Here is an 18,887-nt window from a genome sequence, read left to right on the forward strand (position 1 = left end):
AGCGACTTCGAGCAGGATTGGCAAGAGCCGTACCAGAAGTGGGGAAACGTCATCAGAGAGGCAAACACATCAGCTTTACTCATCGACTGGCTGCTTTTCATCCTTTATTGGCATGACATTGAAAACGACGATCAGAAATGTGGACAAGAAAAGCCAGCCATCAAGAAGTGGTTGTAAACTAACTTTTTGATGGGTGATCCTTGCAAATGTCTTTCTTGTCCAAAATTGTCACCGCAACACCGTCTGTTTAACGACTCGACCTTCCTTATCCACAGCAAAGTTGTAATTCTTGGGGTTGTCCAAAGCTTCCTCAATGCGTTGGTCCAAGTTGGCCAACGTGATGAAGTTCTTTGCCTCTTCCTGTGGCCAAAAGAAAAGAAGAAACATATGACCAATACCAAAGACATTGTTTGACCAAAAAGACAAATTTGGGTGAAGATGTGTACCTGCAGCTGCACAATTTCATCTTCTTTCTGCCTGACGAATTCTTGCTGTTGCTCTTCTTGCTGAAGAGCTTCTTCTAGCTTCTTGCGTTCAGCCTCTTCCGTTTCCTTCTGGATCCTCACAAGTCTGGAAAACAACAATTTTTTGTGACTTATTTTTAATGAAATATTTTCGTAAAATGTTTTTGAACCATTTTTCAAGGTTCTATTTTAAGTAATTTCATTCTAAGTCTCTGACTATTGCAAAAACTAGTCTTATTTATTACATAGAAAATAATAAATTTGTTTGTGCAATTTGTGTTTGTTTTTACTGATGTATAATTCCAATAACATGGCATTTAAATAGTCAAAACTGTTGAATCTTCAGCATTAGCATTTGGCTGACCGAAGTTGGAGCAAGCGCAGGTTCTCTTGACGGTTGAAGTCCATCAGATTGCTGTGTTCCTCAGCCTCCTGCCGTGCTCGCTCCTCCGCCATGGAACCCGTCTCCTCCTCGTACTTCCTCCTTAGCACCTCCTCCTTGAACTCCACACTGAAATGACCAACACAAAAAAATAAAGGTTGTTGGCTGGCTCACTGTGCCTTTAGATTTTTAACAATGACTAATATACTTATGGGGAAAAAAAATACATCGGACAATAATGTTTAATCATCCAAAAATACCATAAGCACAATTCAATTTTCTTCTCAAATATAAACATTATACCTGAACGCCTAGCATTAGCATGACTGCGTTTACCACAAAATGAGGCCAAAATGTCCAATTAAAACGTGTGATCTGTAACGTTAGGGTGGTACCGCAGCGCCCTCATGATGAGCTTGTAGTCGGTGTATCTCTCCCGCAGCACGACCATCTCCACCGGGTCCACCGGCGGTGGTACTTTGATTCGCCCCAGCTTGGACTTGGCCACCGGGTCGGTGCGCGACTTTCGTCCGCGTTGCGCTTCCACCAGCGCGGTCCTTCCAGGCGCTAGCAGCCGTGCAACTCGCACGCTTCGGAACATCGCCGCCATCACCGCCGGTTGTCAGCCGCTTGCCGTGGCCGCGTTCAGAAAGTAGAACAAGTCCAAATGTGTCACATTGACACTAAAGAATAACAACTTTCAATGTCCGCAGGTGGCGGCCATCTTGTGCGTGTCCTCTGACACCAGGAAACAATCGGATGGTGGAAAGACTTTTCATTGACACTGTCGCCGTCTAGAGGTTAGGATAAGTTTTGCATTTAAAGTCAGTGAACATCTCTTGTCCTGTCGTTGGTGCGATGTAAAAAAAATATGAGAGGAGAAGAATAAAGCGTGGCTGTACGGAAGATACGTACTACGGAAGAGGATTAGGGCCAGTGAAGAAAAAAAAAACGACTGGTTATGGAGATGTCGTTTACTAGGGGTGACCGAAGGGGGCCGGGAGGACCTCCGGCCCACGCTGGGCATTGCTGCTTTTTTCATTGCAACTCAAGGTTTTGTGCTGTTGTCATCGTTAAATACCGGCAGTGGCTCTCAATTATTGCAGAACCCCTGGACGCTGACCGGGGCCTGGAAAGGGACTCTGAGAACGGTGAAGTGGACATAAAGATTTTGGATGGATGACAGGCCCTGAGCAGTGATCCCAGCGCAAATTCACTACTGAGCATTCAGTGGACTGGACTTTGCATCGACAGGCACTTACATATGCAAGGGGGGGCAACACAGAGGGCGCTTCAACGTTTCAGTATGCTGTGATATTGCGTCAATATTACATCCTTCATTACTTTATCTGATGACTACATGCCGCATTACTTTATCTTATTCGTTTACCTCATATATTAACATTATGACAATGCAGTTTGACTGTTTAGCAGTCGATGGACATGTCATTTCTTTTTCTAACTGTTTTGTGAGCTCATACTGTTTTGTGGATTGTGATATGTGCCAGGACTCCATGTACCTGGCTGACGCCAGGTGGAGGGAATCACTGGGGATGTTAGAAAGGACCTCCCTCTTTTTCCATGTCATTAGACTGGCAGGGTTTTTTCTCGAGGGAGGGCCGGCAACTTTTTGAGGTTTCTAACGGACCACGCCAAATTCATTACTTCACAAATTATCGACGGTATTACCTAAGGGGGGTGGTTATCATCATTTGGATAATGTGGACTTCAATTTTCTTTATTTGTGGTTCCTGAGAGGCCTCAGATTGCTGTCAGGGAGCAATTGGATACCAAAGTAGTTTGAGCTTTCCTAGTTAAAATAACCTTAAGTAGCATGCCTTGAGCGTATTGTAGGCTGTGCAGGTATAGGCCAAATTGTAGACGTGACCATAAAAGCAGTGAAGCAGATGAGGATGTGGTCTGAGGGGGCCATGGAGGCACTCCAGGACTGCTTTGAGTGCTCTGACTGGGACATGTTCAAATCAGCAGCAACATATGACAACCAGATCGACATTGATGAGTACGCCATGACTGTCAGCCTACATCAACAAATGCACCGAGGACGTCAGCACCACTAAGAACATCATCACCCGAGCCAACCAACGACCCTGGATGACTGAGGAGGTACGTCATACGCTACGAGCACGGAACTCAGCCTTCAAGTCTGGCGACAAGGAGGCACTGAGGACAGCGAGAGCCAACTTGAACCGTGCCATCAGGTTAACGAAGCGAAGCCACAGTCGAAAAATTCAGGATTTTTTCCACGACGCCAATAACACCAGGAGTATGTGGCAAGGCATACGGGCGATCACTGACTACAACTTACCCTCCCCCCCGGTGGGTGAGGTTGATGCTGACTTCCTAAATGGTCTAAATCAGTGGTCCCCAACCACCGGGCCGCGGACCGGTACCGGTCCGTGGGTCACTTGGTACCGGGCCGCCAAGCCGCACAGAAAGAAATAAAAAATTATCGACGATCAATTACCGTTTTTTTCCGTGTATAATATGCAAAATTTAACTAATTTATTGTCCTAAAATCTGGGGTGCGCATTATACATGGGTACAAATTTTTTTAAATTTTTTTTTTTTTTTTTTTTAAGAAAATCATGGTACTGGTACGAGTATTGATTTATGTATTGTTCTCTTCTTGTCATGTTGTGAAAGAATGTGGGTTGAATAAATACCGAAAGAACAATAGTGTGTTTGTACTGTGCTCTGGTCATTTCGTCAAAGAAGGGATAATACTCCTCTTCTCTTCTTGACTGACAATGAATGTGATAGTTTAATACAATCAGCAAATAACAAAATGTGTATTACAGGTAATATTTTATTTCACAACACTTTGCCTTGTTCCTTTCGTCTCTGCTGTTCACTTCAAACACGCTCCATACGAACGCAATGCTCTCGTATCAGACGCTTGCTTGATCACCTGCTCGTTTGCTGTCACAATGTACCCTACACAAATCCGAAACATTTGTTGCGGCTCCGAGTCACGACGAGGGGCAAGTTTTGGTTTCCAAGGGTGTTTTTATTCCTCTTCAACGTCTCTCCCATACAGAGCCGCCTTTTTCACATGTCCGCACGTCACTTTCCTCTCTTTTCATCTGATCGTGGTGGTGCCTTTACGGGCAGTCGGAGAAATCAACGCCAAAAAAAAACAAACATCCAGCCTAGTTAAGACCATACCAAAGACTATAAAAATGGGACCCATTGCCTCCCTGCGTGTGTGACGATCATTGGGACTTAAAAAAAAAAAAAAAAAAAAAAGAAAAAAAAAATTGGGTGCGTATTATACATGGGTACAGGCTTTTTTCCAGCATCAACATGCCATTTTTAGGGTGCGTATTATACATGGGGGCGCATTATACACGAAAAAAACCGGTAATTCAGGTCAAAACACTCGTCCCGGTCACGTGACATGTTTCCCCAGTCGAGCCCGCAAAGCTAATATGTGGCGACAGGCTAACTAACCAGGCAATGAAGCATTCAAAACTGCTTCAACACATGGAGACCAAGCATCCTGCAATAAAAGACAAACCTTAATCACTTCGGGTGTCATTGTCTCCGATTACGTCTAGATGGGACCGGCTCGTTTCTGAGAAACAAACTCAGTGCTCCCACTAATTCAACGTAATGGTGAGTTTTATTTTTGTCATTTGTACTTGTTTTTATGTCAGTCGTATCATTTTATTTCATCGTATTTATATATTTATTATAAATGTATTATTTATTTATTTATATAAATGTATTATTTATTTATATAAATGCCGGTCCGCGAAAATATTTCTTCTCTTCTTTCGTGTAACGTCAGATGTCCAACTCGGTGTCGCGTAGCCATGCCCGCATCTCTGGCCCTAGGTCGAAATATTTCTGACATGTAACCGGTCCGTGGCGCAAAAAAGGTTGGGGACCACTGGTCTAAATAACTTCTTTGGGCGGTTTGAGGCACTCAACACTACATTTATTAATAATACATAATAAATTAGTTATTGCCCATTACTCACAGGACTTTTGTTGCATGTGCAGTGTCATGGTGAAAGTGGTAGTCGTTGGCTCTCTTCAGTCCATACTTTGCATGCCCCTCTCTCATCTATGAGTGTTGTCAGTCTCTCTCTCTCACTCTCATTCTAGGGAATACAGTAAGTTTAAACATAATTATATTATATTTTACCAAGAGCATATCAAAGTCAAAGTCAAAGTCGGCTTTATTGTCAATCCCTTCATATGTCAAGACACACAAAGAAACCGAAATTCCGTTTCCTCCATCCCACGGTGACGAGACATACAAGTAGGCGACACAAAACAGACCAATAACCCATTAAATAAGAGGGGCAAAACCGAGCCAGTGTGCATACAGCAAGAACAGGACGCTACGCCGAAAGGGGGAGCGAGTTCAGGATCCTAACAGCCTGGAGTACGAAGCTGTTGGAAAGTCTGGTGGTGCGGGAGCGCAGGCTCCTGTACCGCCTCCCAGAGGGCAGAAGTTCAAATAAAGAGTGAGCGGGGTGACTCACATCACTCACAATCTTGGTCGCCTTGCGGGTGAGATGGGAGGTGTAAATGTCCTTCAAGGAGGGGAGAGAAGCACCAATAGTCTTACTAGCCGTTTTCACTATGCGCTGCAGGGCCTTCAAGTCGTGGTCAGTGCAGCTGCCACCCCAGACAGCAATACAGCTGGAGAGGACGCTCTCAATGGTGCCGCGGTAAAAAGTAGTCATGACGGCCGGAGGAGCCCCCGCTCGCCTGAGTTTCCGAAGGAAGTACAGGCGGCGCTGGGCCTTCTTCGCCAGCGACGCGGTGTTGGTGGACCAGGAGAGATCCTCACTGATGTGCACCCCCAGGAACCTGGCGCTGCCCACTCTCTCCACCACAGCACCATCGATGGTCAGCGGCAGGTGTTGGGCGTGACCCTTCCGGAAGTCAACAACAATCTCCTTGGTCTTGTCGACGTTCAGCAGGAGGTTGTTGTCCCTGCACCACGCGGTCAGAAGGTCAACCTCCAGCCTGTATTGAGTCTCGTCTCCCTTGGTGATGAGACCCACCAGAGTCGTGTCGTCAGCAAACTTCACTATGCGGTTGCCGCTGCAGGTGGCTGATGAGACGCTGCGGCACAATGGTGTTGAAGGCAGAACTGAAGTCCACAAACAGCAACCTCACATACGAGTCCTTCCCCTCCAGGTGGGTGAGGGCCGAGTGGAGGGCAGAGCAGATGGCATCCTCAGAGCATTTTAGAGTGAGTTCTAGTGGTGAGATCTATTTTATAATCAAACGAAACATCCTATTGAAGAAATGCCCCACCACTGTCAGTCTACAGCAGCAGTGTGTAAGGAAAAACTTACCATAAATGTTGTGACTGAGTGCAGAAACAGGTCCACGTTGAAGGAGGACCATGCTGACAATAATATCACCACTCAATTTCAGGACCTTTGGAGGTGTTTGGCTTGGCCTATTGGAAGGAGAACAATAGTTTGAGGTTTGAGACTGATGTATATCTGATCTAATGTATATCTTCTAAATAAGTTGCCAACTTACCAGCTCAGTTCCTTAACATTCCACTCCACCCCTCCATACAGTTGAATAACTGAACATTTTAGGTGTTTTTTTAGGGAGGGATAACAGGTCAAAAGGTATTCCATACAGAAATGGTATATATAATGTAATAATTAGGAACCTGAAGATTATCCATCCATCCATTGTCCGAACCGCTTAGTCCCCACGGGGGTCGCGGGCGTGCTGGAGCCTATCCCAGCTGTCATCGGGCAGTAGGCGGGGGACACCCTGAACCGGTTGCCAGCCAATCGCAGGGCACACAGAGACAAACAACCATTTGCACTCGCACTCACACCTAGGGACAATCTGGAGTCTTCAATCGGCCTACCAAGCATGTTTTTGGGATGTGGGAGGAAACCGGAGTGCCCGGAGAAAACCCACGTGGGCCCGGGGAGAACATGCAAACTCCGCACAGGGAGGGCCGGAGGTGGAATTGAACCCGCACCCTCCTAACTGTGAGGCGGACGTGCTACCCAGTGCCCCACCGAGCCGCTCCCTGAAGATTATCTTACTCATAAATATGTAATAAACATTGTCCAGTCACCAATTTAAGTTTAAAGTATATAAAACATTAGAACATTACGATATGATTAGATATGAAGGACATGACAAATGTAACCATTTTTGACCAGTTGAAAAGGGATAAAAAATTATTCACTTTAACATGCCTAATTAGACACCAAGACTTCGGGAAACACCAGATAAATATTGGGATTTGGTTTAAAAAACAACTGGATAAATCTATAAGAATTTTTGTTTCGGCGACTGGATGGGGAGCACTTCTCTTATGTGAATTGCTTAGAAATTCCCTTATTGTTAACCACCCATCCTCTAAATGCTCAAGGTCTCTTGTTTGTGGTTGTATGTCATTCCCCCACCTTCCTGTCAATCTTAGGCTGTCTCTCTCAAATAAAGGTTAAAAGCCCAAAAAATATCTTGAAAGAAAATGGCCATAGCTGTTTTTATAGCATCAAAATTTAGCTAAACCTTATTTACCCCTTTCCTGGCAACCATACCCACTTCTGTATAACAAAAAGCCTCAACAGCATATGAGAAGTTTTTTTTTAGTTTTTTTTGTACAAACTTTATTGACAAAACTCCATATAACAGCTTGAGTTTTGACTCAATAGATTGAGTCAGGCTATTATGTGTAACTCCGCAAACAGTCAGCAGCTGTGTTACAGTGAACTGTAAATTGCATTTAATAATCCCCTGGCAGACAAATAATCCACTATGACTCTCTGAAGGAGTGACTCACATAAGCGTGATTTACATGGGACTACAATATTTTCAACACTTATTCTACTCAATAAACCTGAACGACCAATTGGCCACAAAAAACATGTTCTTCTTACATTTTGAAATATAGGAAAGTTATTCCACTTCTGTGAAGTTGCAAAACAGCATTGGTTTGAAATTGTACAAACTATAGAATTCACCAAACAATTACCTTAAAGACTGTAAACGAAAAAAAAGTGCCATCAAAGACATTTCTGGATTCATTAGCACAAATCCACTGATCGCTCTCAGTGAAGCTAAACACGTACCTTTAGAAACCACCAGACATTTTCCAACAAAAAGTTAACACTGGCTTTCAATTTACCTTGTGGTACAATTTTAAAACCAAAATAGGTACAGTGTACCATAACATAATGTATACTTGAACATCCAGTATACCTGAACATACATTAACCACTCATACCTTAACCACTTGTCCCTAAAGGGTTAATAGGGTGTGTCTATGTCCACTCATGGTCTGCGAGGTCTGCAATCAGAGTGAGGACTCTAGGATTGACTGAGAGTACTTTCTTTTTTTTATTCCGCTCGACTTTGGTGCCTCTCTCAGGATTTATTGAGAAGAAACACCTTCATAAGAAAAAAAAACAAAGAAGTAACAATTAATGGGTGAAATCAAATAAATTATTGCTCTAGCAAAAAGAAACTGTACCTTTGGAGAAACTCTAGTGTTGATCGTAGTTCCACTGGGTAGTGTATGTTGAAGCAATAGAAACTCCCAAACAGCAGGCAAACGGCAGAGGTGAAGGAAGTGATGTGGTCGTTGACAACCTTTTGGTCAATGCTCAACATGAATGTGTCAGCAGAAAAGCAACAGGACCCTGAAAATATTAACAACATAAAAAAACAAAATGAAAAAATAAAAAAAGGACTTAAATGTCAGATATTGACTAAAATACAATGGTGCTTATTACATTAAACATAGAACAAGTGGCACAAAAAAAAACAAAAAAAAAAAACATTTTACATATATATATATATATATATATATAAGTAATAGTATATGGGCTGCAACACAACATAGCCTTAAGTAAGCTAATAGTATAATTTGATGTCAGTATACATATAGATTTAGCTGCAGGGTTTGGTTAGACATTTAATTTGTGTTTACTTACCACACACAATTATGCAGGGTGTTGCCGGCAACTTCTCTATCTGAACCTCTTGGGCCAGGCATGTCTCCTCAACGTATTGGAGCAGGTTCTCCTCCTTCTCACCAAAATGAGCCAGTAAAAGAAGTACCATCTTTACAAGGTCTTGTGAGCAACCATCCAAATGGCCCAGCTCAGTCTGAAACTTGAGAAGAGCATCCAGGACTTGTTTGCGTTTTTGTGCATCAACACTCTTGAAGAAGTTTAAGAGGCGTCTTCCTTTTTTCTCCACATTGCCAAGGAAAGTATCCATTAGACTCAGACCAGTAAGTTCTTGGAAGTGTGCTACCATACCAGCTTCCTTGAACAAAAAGGGCCACTCTTGGCTGAGTTTCTGGATGCTTGTCCCCTTGTTGATGTCTTTACGCTGTGTGTAATAGGTGGACTGTATTAACTTTTTCACATTGTCTGCATTGAAGTCAATCTCTTCAAACATCTCCTTCATCTTGTTTTTTTTTTCTTGCTGACTCTCCATAGTCTCAGAGAGTGGCAAATATTTCGGCTCCCAGTTTATACAGCCATATGTGTCTTGAACTCTGGCTTTTTGTTCAGCTGGAATTTCTTCAGTATCAGACTCATCTGGTGCAACCTTGCGTTTTCTTATTTTTGGTGTGTTGGGTCGTTTCACATTTTCAACTCGTGCTTGGAGTTGCTTTACCAGTGAATGATATCCAGGTCCAATGACATCACCCTCTATGACATCTTGGAGGGCTTCTGGATACTTGGCCACCATTCTTTTGCCTATCTCTGTAGTGTTGTGTTTGGTTGGATTATTACACATCTTCATGATCTCAGAAACCACTATCCTTACCATCTCTCGCCGCAGCCGCGGACTAGGTCTCACCTTCCTTTCTAAACTCTGCACTAACTCTTCAGGGAGCTTCTGCCATGGTATCTGGAATGTCTCTACCCAGTTTGCCACAAAAGTGGAACAGCTACCTGAGGGGGATGAGGTGATTGAGGAGGATGATGGTGAGGGAGAGACTGAAGGTGGAGAGGAACAGACGGACAGTGGAGAGGAAAATGCTGCAGTTGTAGTGCTTGAGTCTGTAACAGAAGAACAGGAGAAACATTAAACCTTGAAGGATGTCGTGCTTCTCTGTTGAATATTTTATGTATTGTTAATATGGCTGCAACTAACAATTTTCATTGTCAATTAATCTATTCGTTGTTTGGTCCATAAAATGTTAGAAAATAGTAAACAATGTTGATCACTGTTCAAGGCCTCAAGTGTCTTGTTTGTCCATAATATTAGAAAATGTAGTAAAATATTTGAGTTTTCATATTAATTTTTTTTCCCTTTTTTAAAAAATTGACTCAAAACAATGATTAAAATAATTGTTACTTAATTTAATAATTAACTGATTACTTGTTAACTGTTAAATAACTGGATAATGTGTGCTATGCTGTTATGGCAATGTAGAAATTTTGTGAAATTATGTTAAATTTAAAAAACACTTACTGTTCTGGGCCCAAGCAGCAACAAGTCTTCTGGCTTGGACTGGCTTCAACACTGGCAGCAAGTCTCCTTCTGTAATGTACTGCAGATCATCTATGGTCTCTGCACCAAATCCCTTCAATGTATCTTCCACTGAACTAAGAACTGCTTGAGGAAGGTCTGGAAGCACTGCAGCAATGGCACTGCTTATCGTCTTAAACGAGTCCCCAAAAGTGTTTTCAGCAGCCTCTGATACACTGGCAGTTTCGTGCACGGTAGGGATGTTTTGCTCATTTGTAGAAGGACTTTCTGAGTTTGTATCTCTGAATTGGCCACAAATCACATTTGCTGAACAATGTCGGTGTTTTCTGGACATATGAGAAGTAAATGAAGACTTCACAGTAAAAAGTGAGGTTTTGCATCCTCTCACTGGGCAGTTTATGGGGTGTCCCTTTGCTATGTGCTCCTTAAGGTGAGCAACCAACTCCCTGACTCCGTCACACTGGCGCTCACAAAGTGCAACCGTGCACTTCAATGTAGCTAAAGCCATAGCATGATCCGGAGCAGCCAACGAGACTGCACGATGGTGGCGATAGAAGTGCGATTTTAATGCTGCATATCTAGAAAATACCTGCTTACAGTCAATTTCCACACACTTGAAAATACAACGGGGCTCATTGCGATGCCGTTTACAATGCAAAACATATGCTTTAAGAGACTGAACAGATTCTCCACAAACACAACAAGAATACATCTTACAGGTCAAACAGGGAAATATCAACCATAAAACCTAATCTAAAAATCATATAAAACATCAACCTTGCCGTAGTAAGATGCTGAAAATGAGCAAAATCCAAAATGAGAGTAGAGAAAGTTTCGACGCTGTGGTGCTACTGCTGGCCGTTCGTTACTTCCACTGGTAGCGGAGCCAAATGCAAGGCGCTGATTGGACGCCTCGTCAAGATGCAAACAATCAGTTTGAATTCAGGCGCCCTTTCTTTCTTTTAAAAAAAAAAAACTGTAGGCCTATTTTATTTTGCTAAGTCCTTTTCACCTTTGGTGGTTATTGAACAGGTTTATTGCAAAATAAAAAAATAAAAAAAACAGAAAAACAAGTGCAAGTTTTTTCAATCTTTTTTTTTTTTAAACGACTTTTCACAATATTGGACCATCTATAAATGCAAACTTCAAGCCTACATGCTTGCTCCTCGAGCCTCCATGATGCTCTGTTAGCCGTTAGGACGCAGTCCGTCGCGACTTTTTCTCGGCTTAAAACACTCTTCTCCGAGTTGCTCCTGGGCCCATAACCTGTTGAGCTTCGCGCCGCTGTACTGCGTGTGACTCGGAGAAAGAATGCGTTGGAGACAAAAAGGAGCTTTTCTTTTGGGCTCTTCTTAGCCGCTTTTTATTTTGAACTATATACACACGCACAAGGTTTCTCTTATTTTGCACACTTGCGCCCCCTCAATGTCAAACAGATTACTGCATCTGAGTACACGAACATAACTTAATCTTAACATTATTGCTCAGTTAAATTATGATTATTTTTAATTGTTGGTTCCTGATTGAGTGTATTTTCTTTATATGGTCGTTGCATTTTCATTCTGATTGCAGTCATATTTTTATATTTTTATACAACCACCAAAGAACACACCCCTGCAAAAAAAAAAAAAAACATTGAGTCATAATTCAGTTCTTATTTCTTTATTGGACTTGTAACTTGTGGTTACAGTTAGCTTTCATTCAGTTTCATGTTGGATCTGAGCTTAGCTTAGCATGATTTACCAGTTCACAATAAAGACTGTATAATGGAGAGAAGACGCCAGCGACAGTTAGGCTTCCTCTGCATTTACATTTGCTCGTCTCTTAATTTTCTTAATTTGGGCGTAAATGCAGAAGAAGATGTAAAATAATGGTTTAGGGTCACTGGCCCAACTACTCCGACACAGTTATTAAAGTTCAAGCACTATTTGCAAAGACTTGCTCAAGTGTTTGTACAAAGTGTTTTGCTTGGACTTTAAGGGTAACAATTCTTCATGGAGTGCTTCTATATTGTATTTGGAAGTCAGAATGTGTGGAGAAAAAGGGGGACTTGTGGTGGAATCTTTATTTTTCCTCTTGACATGGATGACATTTGACTGATGGCTTGTAAACATGGCCGGGGTGTTTTCAAGATGGCGGTTGGGTGTTTAGTGGATGGCGGGAAGGAAGGGAACTGATAGCCACTGCTCTTCGCCCTCCAGGAGCTTCCTACAAGCAAAAGAATATTTAAAGTTCTGGATGATCTTTTTTTTATGCAAATCAATGAATTGCAAAATTGTGTTCAAGATGTTTTGATGAGCCGCAATATGCGAATTTGCAAAAAAATTCTAACCCTTCCAAATTTTATTTAATTTAATCAAAATTTTAGAGGTATACTGTCTTGCAGAAATCACCCAACTATAATAAGAACGTGCGTGTTTGGGTGAAACCGCGTCACCTGTAGGCAGCTATTTCGATATCCAGCGCCATTTTGACATTGAGCAGGTCTTGGTACTCTCTCATGAAGAACACCATCTCCTGCTTGGCGTCGTCGATGTCTCGCTCCAGTTGGTTGATCCTCGTCTGGGAACGGAAAAGCAAACGCTCAGATGCATTTACCAAAGACGGACTACGGATTCTGTTCGATGTACAGCTCATTTCTGCCTTCTGCTACAAGATCATGATGTGTGAAACTTGACCTGGTACTTGTCCACCTCCGTGGCCTGAGTCTCCTCCAGCTCCCCCAGCTGCTTGTTGAGCACCTCAACGACGTTCCGTAGCGCCTCGATGTCGGAGGATCGGGCTAGGAGCATCCTGCGGTACTCGGATGTCTCCTCTCGGATGGCCCGCGCAGCCTGGTGCTCCCTGCCGGCCACGTCCGCCGCCAAGGCACACTTGCTCCTGTACCAGCCCTCCATGGCTTGCATGTTTTCGCCGGCCAGCCGTTCATACTGCACCCGAATGTCCCGCAGCGCCTCCCCCAGGTGGGGCTTCGCCGCCGTCCTCGGCACCTCCTCCGCGCTGATGTTGGCAACCTCCAGCTGTGATCGCAGCTCCACCTTCTCCTCCGCAAAGACCTTACAAATGACATGTACAGCTTTGAAATTATATTTTCCAGGAATGTCCTGGGACGAAACTCATTCTCCCTAGGTTCTGGATCTGCTGAAGCCAAGCACCCGAAAACAGCTACAGACCTTCTTGAGGAAGGCCATCTCGTTGCAAAGAGACGCCACGGTGGTTTGGGCATCAAGGTAGGAGAGCGCCGCCCGTCCCGCCTCCTCCCGGGCCTGCATCAGAGCCTCCTGGGCGTCCTCCCGCTGCCGGCCTTCTTCCTCGCAGCGTTCTCTCACCCTCTCATGAAACTCCTGAAGGTAGTCCCTCTCCGCCTCCATCTTCATTTTCTCTCGGATCTCTGACTCCATATCGGCCCTCAAACTGCGCACCGCCTCCTCATAAACGCCCCGCAAGCGGGACGGGCGGCCCCTTCGGCCACGCAACACCTCCAGCTCTGCCATCAGCGCCCGGTTCTGGAACTCCAGGAGTCTGACCTTCTCGATGTAGCCTGCGAAGCGATCGTTAAGATCCACCAGCTGCTCCTTCTCAAGCAGCCGAGAGCTGAGGACTCGGGTCGGGGAGAAGGACACCCTCGAGGGCCTCCCGTGAGACTCGGGTGTTGTAGGTGAGGAGTAGGACGGGGACGATTTCAACTGGGAACCTCCGAAATCATCCCAAGGTCGACGGCAGAAGACGGAGGAGCTCATGGTGATGTTTTTTTCTTGATGGGAGTGAAATGGATGTTCTCAGCAGAAGTCCCCCTTGTCCTGCACACGACGAGTCAGCAGGAGCACTGCGCCAGCTCGGGGATGCTGCAGAAGCCAGACTTTTATATATAGTACCCCCCCCCCCTTTTTTTCACACAAGCGAGTAACGTCACCAGCCAGTCGCCCAATAGCGGACTGCTGCAGTGAAGACAGCGCCGCTTGTGTGAATTGAAGGCACAGAAAATAGCTGTTTTGTCATGTTTGAATTTGTGACGTCATTGTTTTTAATCACAACATATGCAAAAAAAACAAATCTTGTTTTATTCAGAGTTTATGCACAGTGAAAATCCCCCCTGCTCTACACTTAAGTAAAAAATAAGTACAACAAAACATTTGCTTTTAACATGTAGAAACTTTGGAATGTTGCTCTTTAGAACCTTTTGAGACAATTACAAGATCCACTGGAGCATATTTAAGACAAAAAAAATCTGTCAACTGCATGGTCACGTCTGCATTCTGTCTTTTTTAAATTCCATAATGCAAAAGTCAAAATGCTGTATAGAAGAGTCTGCATATGTGACCAGGTCTTGCATCAGAATAAAAATCTGAATATAGAGCTGAAGTACAATATTTGACAGAATTATTATTTTAAGATTCGTTTCTCATAAACCATATAGAGAAATTTACATTTAACATAACACCAAAATGTAGACAACCAGATTAAACTTGGTTTAGCGTTAGATCGTATAACCTTTCACTATATGCTATCTTTTTACCTCTGTAAACCATCAGAACAAGTTTCACTTGGTCCAAATGTGCCAAGTGGATCGAATCTGGATTAAACTTGACATGAAAATATACACAAAAAACACACTTGACGTATTTTGTTCAAATTGGATGAAACATATAACAGAACGCATCATTGGAGAAATATATTGGAGAAATATATAAATGGGTAGTTTGGTGATTATTTATGAACATCTTGTTTCTTATATGTAACACTTGGAATCGCTCTAAATGTGGACTCGGGATTCCATTTAAATTCAGTCTAAATGTGCAATTTGGATCAAATCCGAACAAAAGATCATTTTGGTCAAAGAAGAAGTGAGAAAAATACGTAAACAACGATGAATGTTTTCCTCCTTGGACGTTTTCAGGAGAAGAGTTTGAGTCTCTTGCCGGGCGCTCTCCTTGCTTTGGTCGGCAGCACCATCATCCTGTGGCCCCCGGGCGGCTCCCTGGCGGAGAGCGGACAGTACTTGATGGTGTGCGCGTTGTCCCCGTTGGCGCTGCACAGCGGGCAAGTGTACGCCCGCAAAATGGGGCACAACACCCGGCCGTCGGCTGTCTTCAGAATGTGCGTGCCGTACACCTCCTCCGGAGCGCCGTTGTTCCGGCAGAACACGCACACCCTGTGCTCGGCCTTGCCGCGCGACGCCTGCTTGCGTCCTCGCTCCGGAACCTCCGTGAAGCCGCTCCTCGCGGAGCTGGCCGCGTCGTCTCTGACCCCGGCAAGCCTGAGGTCGCCGAGCGGCGGCCGGCGGAGCGGCCAGAAGCGCTCCTGAAGCTCGCACGGCGAGTCGTCCAAGCCCAGCGTTGCTTTGAGTGACTCCGTTATGGAGTTGGGGCCGTTACTCGCAGGGGCCCGGATCCGGTTCGGGGCCACGAGGGTGGACAAGCCCAGGTAGTCGTTCCAGAAGTTAAAAGTGTAGTCGTAGGGAGACAAGTAGCGGCGCTCCACCGAATCCATCCCGCGGGCTAAAGTGTCAGCATGGGCGGTGGAGGTTCTCCTCTTCTACTTTGTTCTTTTCGTTTCTGCTGCTGCAGTCTCTGGTTCCACTGTGCGGGACAGTCAGCGTGCAGGCGCGGTTTAGTGGCGCTCCTCATGAGCAGCGACAAGGGGGCGTGGTTTTGCTTCAAGTTGATGATCACGCAGAAGAAGCACCAACAGGGGCATCGCTACAGCAGAGTGGGTGGGCACGTGTTTGCCCCCCCAAATATGTATTATTATACAGTCCTGCAGTGTTTATTTTTCATTGACAACTAATAACACACTCGCCCGAAACATAAAATGATGACTTTCTAGTGAGTGAATGTGAAGAGGTAACCCCCCCCCCCGCACCTGTTCTGCCTCACCCTCACACCTCCCTTTGTACCTCATTGTTTCCACCTCACCACGGCAGGCCGCTCATTAATATGCATTAAACCTGATACAGACTTCATGCTCACTGTGTGTGATGGGGATTGGGAGGGGGGGGGGGTGTCAATGTAATTAAGCTATGGAGGAGAAGACAAGGAAACACAACAGACAAGAGATGAAAGGATGGCGCAGGAAAAGAAGGAATAGCATCTTGCCCTTCATCCAACTTGAATGAAAAAATGAGCAAAATGCTTTTTCATGAAGACCTCTGTGTATGTGCGTGCCAGCTAAATAGAAGCCCCCCCCCCCGCTCACACTCACCTCGCCCCCCGTCCTGCTTTAATAGCATAAACTGCATAATGTGTCATCTTTGCGTGGATGTCCCCAGACACACGGGGCGCATGGTGTGGAGTCAGATGGGCGGATGGGGGGGGGGGGGTTTCTCTGATCCCTGACCTCTTAACCCACCCCACTCGAGGGACGATGCAAGTTCGTCTCTTAACGGTTGCTCCATCTGCACACCCTCAAATCGGGACCCAGACGGGTGTCGGGGTCGCCAGAAGCACGCCGGCAACAAGCCGAGGTCGATGGGGAATTAAGGCCTGCCTGCTTGCGCTATGCTCCTTTGCTATTACTTAACCCGCAGTCTGCCCCCTCTCGACCCCCTTTTGTCTTTTTAAACACATGCATCCCCCTGATGACATGCATGGGGATCAATTTCTAGAAGCCTCGTTGAAAAAAAAACAGCATGCTGTCCACTTTGGCGCGTATAAGACCACAAACACCGTAGAGGTCATTGTTGATAAGCTTCTCGTGTTCGCGATGCATTGAAGTGCAGTGGCTGTCGGCTGTTGCTCCCTCGCTCTATCAGGTTCTGTTCAACCGATGATCTAAAATAGTTAGAGTTAGGGCCCGTGGGTCAAGGGCGAGGCTTGCGGTTTGTTAGTTGACAGGGAGCGCAGCCGGACGGTGGCGCCACAGCCGGGGCGTCCGCCAGATGGGCCACCCCGAGAGGGGCTCCGGTTACCCACGGCCGAGACGAGAGTCTGCCACTGTGCGCGGGGGAATAACCGCCGTGGCGGCTTGCCTGAAAATTTGAACACCAATCCAAAACTTGCCAGCGAGGAATGCATCAAAACAAGCTGTAGGGACGAGGCCCACTGAAAGACAAACGGGAGGTCGAATTCCCCATGTGGCAAAGGTCTGATAGCGGCGCCGCATTCCTGCTGAAGTGGACCACCGTGCACAGAATGTGGACGCCCATCTGGACGGCAATTCTCTTTCATTTCATCCGTGTGTGGCCAATTAGCTTCCGTGACCTCAGAGACACAACGACGTTATGATTTGCTCAGCTGAGCGACCAAGCAGCTTTTTATGAACAAAGACTTTGTTGTCAATCTCGTGTGACAGGTGTGCTGCGCTTGCAACGTTGTTCTTATCTTTCCTTTTGCGTCCTCTGGTCAACTCTTTTGTTTGCCGGGATCTGGGTTGCCACGGCAACCAACCATCCCTCATCTAAATAGTTATTATCTATGCTAATGAAATGGCGCGCACATGAAATGGCCATTATCTGGCTTCATGAAACACTCTGTTGTCTCTGATTACATACCAGGCGCTTTATTTCCCTTTCAGCCTGTGCGTTGACTTTTTGAGCTTTGTCCGCGCACACGCACACACACGCGTGCCCACTAATAGGAAGGGTGTTCTGTTGCTGAGAGCAGCCGTGCTATGCGGCTCATGATTGCACTAATTGGACGCCTCGTGACGGCTCTGTGCTGCCTGGAAGGAACGCCTTCCACGCCTGCCTCCAAACGGCTGAATAATACATGAAATTATGTCATGCAAATGGCGGCTTCAATACCCCCCTCCCGCCTGCTTGCCTGACAGTTGCGCACCGCAGGGCCAGACCGAAACGGTTGGAGACTTCCCCAAGCCAGAAAAAAATGAAAGGATAGAGATACACCCCCAAAGGATACGGAGGTTGGGGGTTCAATTCCCAGCCATTGTGACCACGCCAAAGTGTCATTGAGCAAGACACTGAACCCCCAGTTCCTCCCGATGGCATGTCATTAGTCAGTGAATGAGGAAGCGGTGTGAGGCGCTCAATAAAAGCAGCCCATTTACCATCTCACCGTTTCATTGAGAAATTGACGTTCTCCTTTTACCACGCTGCAGTAGCGCAAAAACCCAATTAGGGGATTGATTGCTTGCCTTTCATTGTCCTCGACGGCATCAAAGGCTGCTCGCTTCGTCTTTTGTTCAGGAAGAGATTGACTCGGGCAATCAGATGTGGCCTTTATTTGGGGGGGCTCGAAAACCTCCCGCAGATTAAAACATGCACCCCTTTCTCGCGTCAAAGGCGTATGCATTTGTGGCTCTTGGCAAGGACAATGTAGGGAAAATATCATTCATTGACTGTCTTGTAAAATTGATAAAAGCAAACAAGCAGCAAGTTGCTTAAAGATGTTTTGTTTGTTTGAATTCTTCGTCTTATATTTTCTCATTCGTGTATGTTTTCATGAATTGTTCTATTTTTTATCTTAGTAGTTTTCATCTAATATTATTTTGTATGTTTGAGCACCTGTTAGGAATTATAATTCGTTCCAACTAGCAGTTTTAGGCTATATTCAATTAGCTAATGCCGTTTACGTTCATGAAAAGATGCAGTTGCTTAACTGTTCTGT

At 45.1% G+C, this 18,887-nt stretch overlaps 4 protein-coding genes across 4 annotated transcripts; all 4 read right to left on the bottom strand.

Annotated features, from left to right (window-relative positions):
• Nucleotides 1–87: 87 nt before the first annotated feature.
• On the bottom strand, nt 88–1,597 carry mrps26 (mitochondrial ribosomal protein S26). Its single transcript, XM_037240930.1, has 4 exons — nt 1,242–1,597; nt 829–975; nt 447–570; nt 88–360 (listed from the first exon to the last, which is right to left on the bottom strand). The coding sequence occupies exons 1-4, from the start codon at nt 1,454–1,456 to the stop codon at nt 229–231; spliced, it is 618 nt and encodes a 205-aa protein (XP_037096825.1). The 5' UTR covers nt 1,457–1,597; the 3' UTR covers nt 88–228.
• Nucleotides 1,598–7,157: 5,560 nt separating this feature from the next.
• Nucleotides 7,158–11,501, bottom strand: LOC119116342. Its single transcript, XM_037241649.1, has 5 exons — nt 11,479–11,501; nt 10,306–10,604; nt 8,808–9,890; nt 8,345–8,513; nt 7,158–8,262 (listed from the first exon to the last, which is right to left on the bottom strand). The coding sequence occupies exons 1-5, from the start codon at nt 11,499–11,501 to the stop codon at nt 8,136–8,138; spliced, it is 1,701 nt and encodes a 566-aa protein (XP_037097544.1). The 3' UTR covers nt 7,158–8,135.
• Nucleotides 11,502–11,969: 468 nt separating this feature from the next.
• On the bottom strand, nt 11,970–14,181 carry si:dkey-33c12.3 (uncharacterized protein LOC335380 homolog). Its single transcript, XM_037240928.1, has 4 exons — nt 13,497–14,181; nt 13,002–13,379; nt 12,761–12,885; nt 11,970–12,531 (listed from the first exon to the last, which is right to left on the bottom strand). The coding sequence occupies exons 1-4, from the start codon at nt 14,061–14,063 to the stop codon at nt 12,471–12,473; spliced, it is 1,131 nt and encodes a 376-aa protein (XP_037096823.1). The 5' UTR covers nt 14,064–14,181; the 3' UTR covers nt 11,970–12,470.
• Nucleotides 14,182–14,338: 157 nt separating this feature from the next.
• On the bottom strand, nt 14,339–15,924 carry LOC119115960 (nanos homolog 1-like). The gene has a single exon (XM_037240931.1). It carries the CDS (start codon nt 15,811–15,813, stop codon nt 15,217–15,219), a length of 597 nt encoding a protein of 198 aa, XP_037096826.1. The 5' UTR covers nt 15,814–15,924; the 3' UTR covers nt 14,339–15,216.
• Nucleotides 15,925–18,887: the final 2,963 nt, after the last annotated feature.

Source organism: Syngnathus acus, chromosome 22, assembly GCF_901709675.1.
Source record: "Syngnathus acus chromosome 22, fSynAcu1.2, whole genome shotgun sequence".
NCBI classification, from domain to species: Eukaryota; Metazoa; Chordata; class Actinopteri; order Syngnathiformes; family Syngnathidae; genus Syngnathus; species Syngnathus acus.

Excerpts from the sequence above, each read along its gene's own strand:
- mrps26 (XM_037240930.1), bottom strand. The coding sequence starts at position 1,456 with ATGGCGGCGATGTTCCGAAGCGTGCGAGTTGCACGGCTGCTAGCGCCT. Across the intron at positions 571-828 it reads CTGCGCTTGCTCCAACTTCG|ACTTGTGAGGATCCAGAAGG; the intron begins GTCAGCCAAATG and ends GTTGTTTTCCAG. Across the intron at positions 361-446 it reads ATGAAATTGTGCAGCTGCAG|GAAGAGGCAAAGAACTTCAT; the intron begins GTACACATCTTC and ends TTTTGGCCACAG.
- LOC119116342 (XM_037241649.1), bottom strand. The coding sequence starts at position 11,501 with ATGGAGGCTCGAGGAGCAAGCAT. Across the intron at positions 9,891-10,305 it reads TGCTGCTTGGGCCCAGAACA|ACTCAAGCACTACAACTGCA; the intron begins GTAAGTGTTTTT and ends CTTCTGTTACAG. Across the intron at positions 8,514-8,807 it reads ACCCTGCATAATTGTGTGTG|GGTCCTGTTGCTTTTCTGCT; the intron begins GTAAGTAAACAC and ends TAATATTTTCAG.
- si:dkey-33c12.3 (XM_037240928.1), bottom strand. The coding sequence starts at position 14,063 with ATGAGCTCCTCCGTCTTCTGCCGTCGACCTTGGGATGATTTCGGAGGT. Across the intron at positions 13,380-13,496 it reads AGATGGCCTTCCTCAAGAAG|GTCTTTGCGGAGGAGAAGGT; the intron begins GTCTGTAGCTGT and ends GTCATTTGTAAG. Across the intron at positions 12,532-12,760 it reads ATCGAAATAGCTGCCTACAG|GAAGCTCCTGGAGGGCGAAG; the intron begins GTGACGCGGTTT and ends TTTTGCTTGTAG.
- LOC119115960 (XM_037240931.1), bottom strand. The coding sequence starts at position 15,813 with ATGGATTCGGTGGAGCGCCGCTACTTGTCTCCCTACGACTACACTTTT.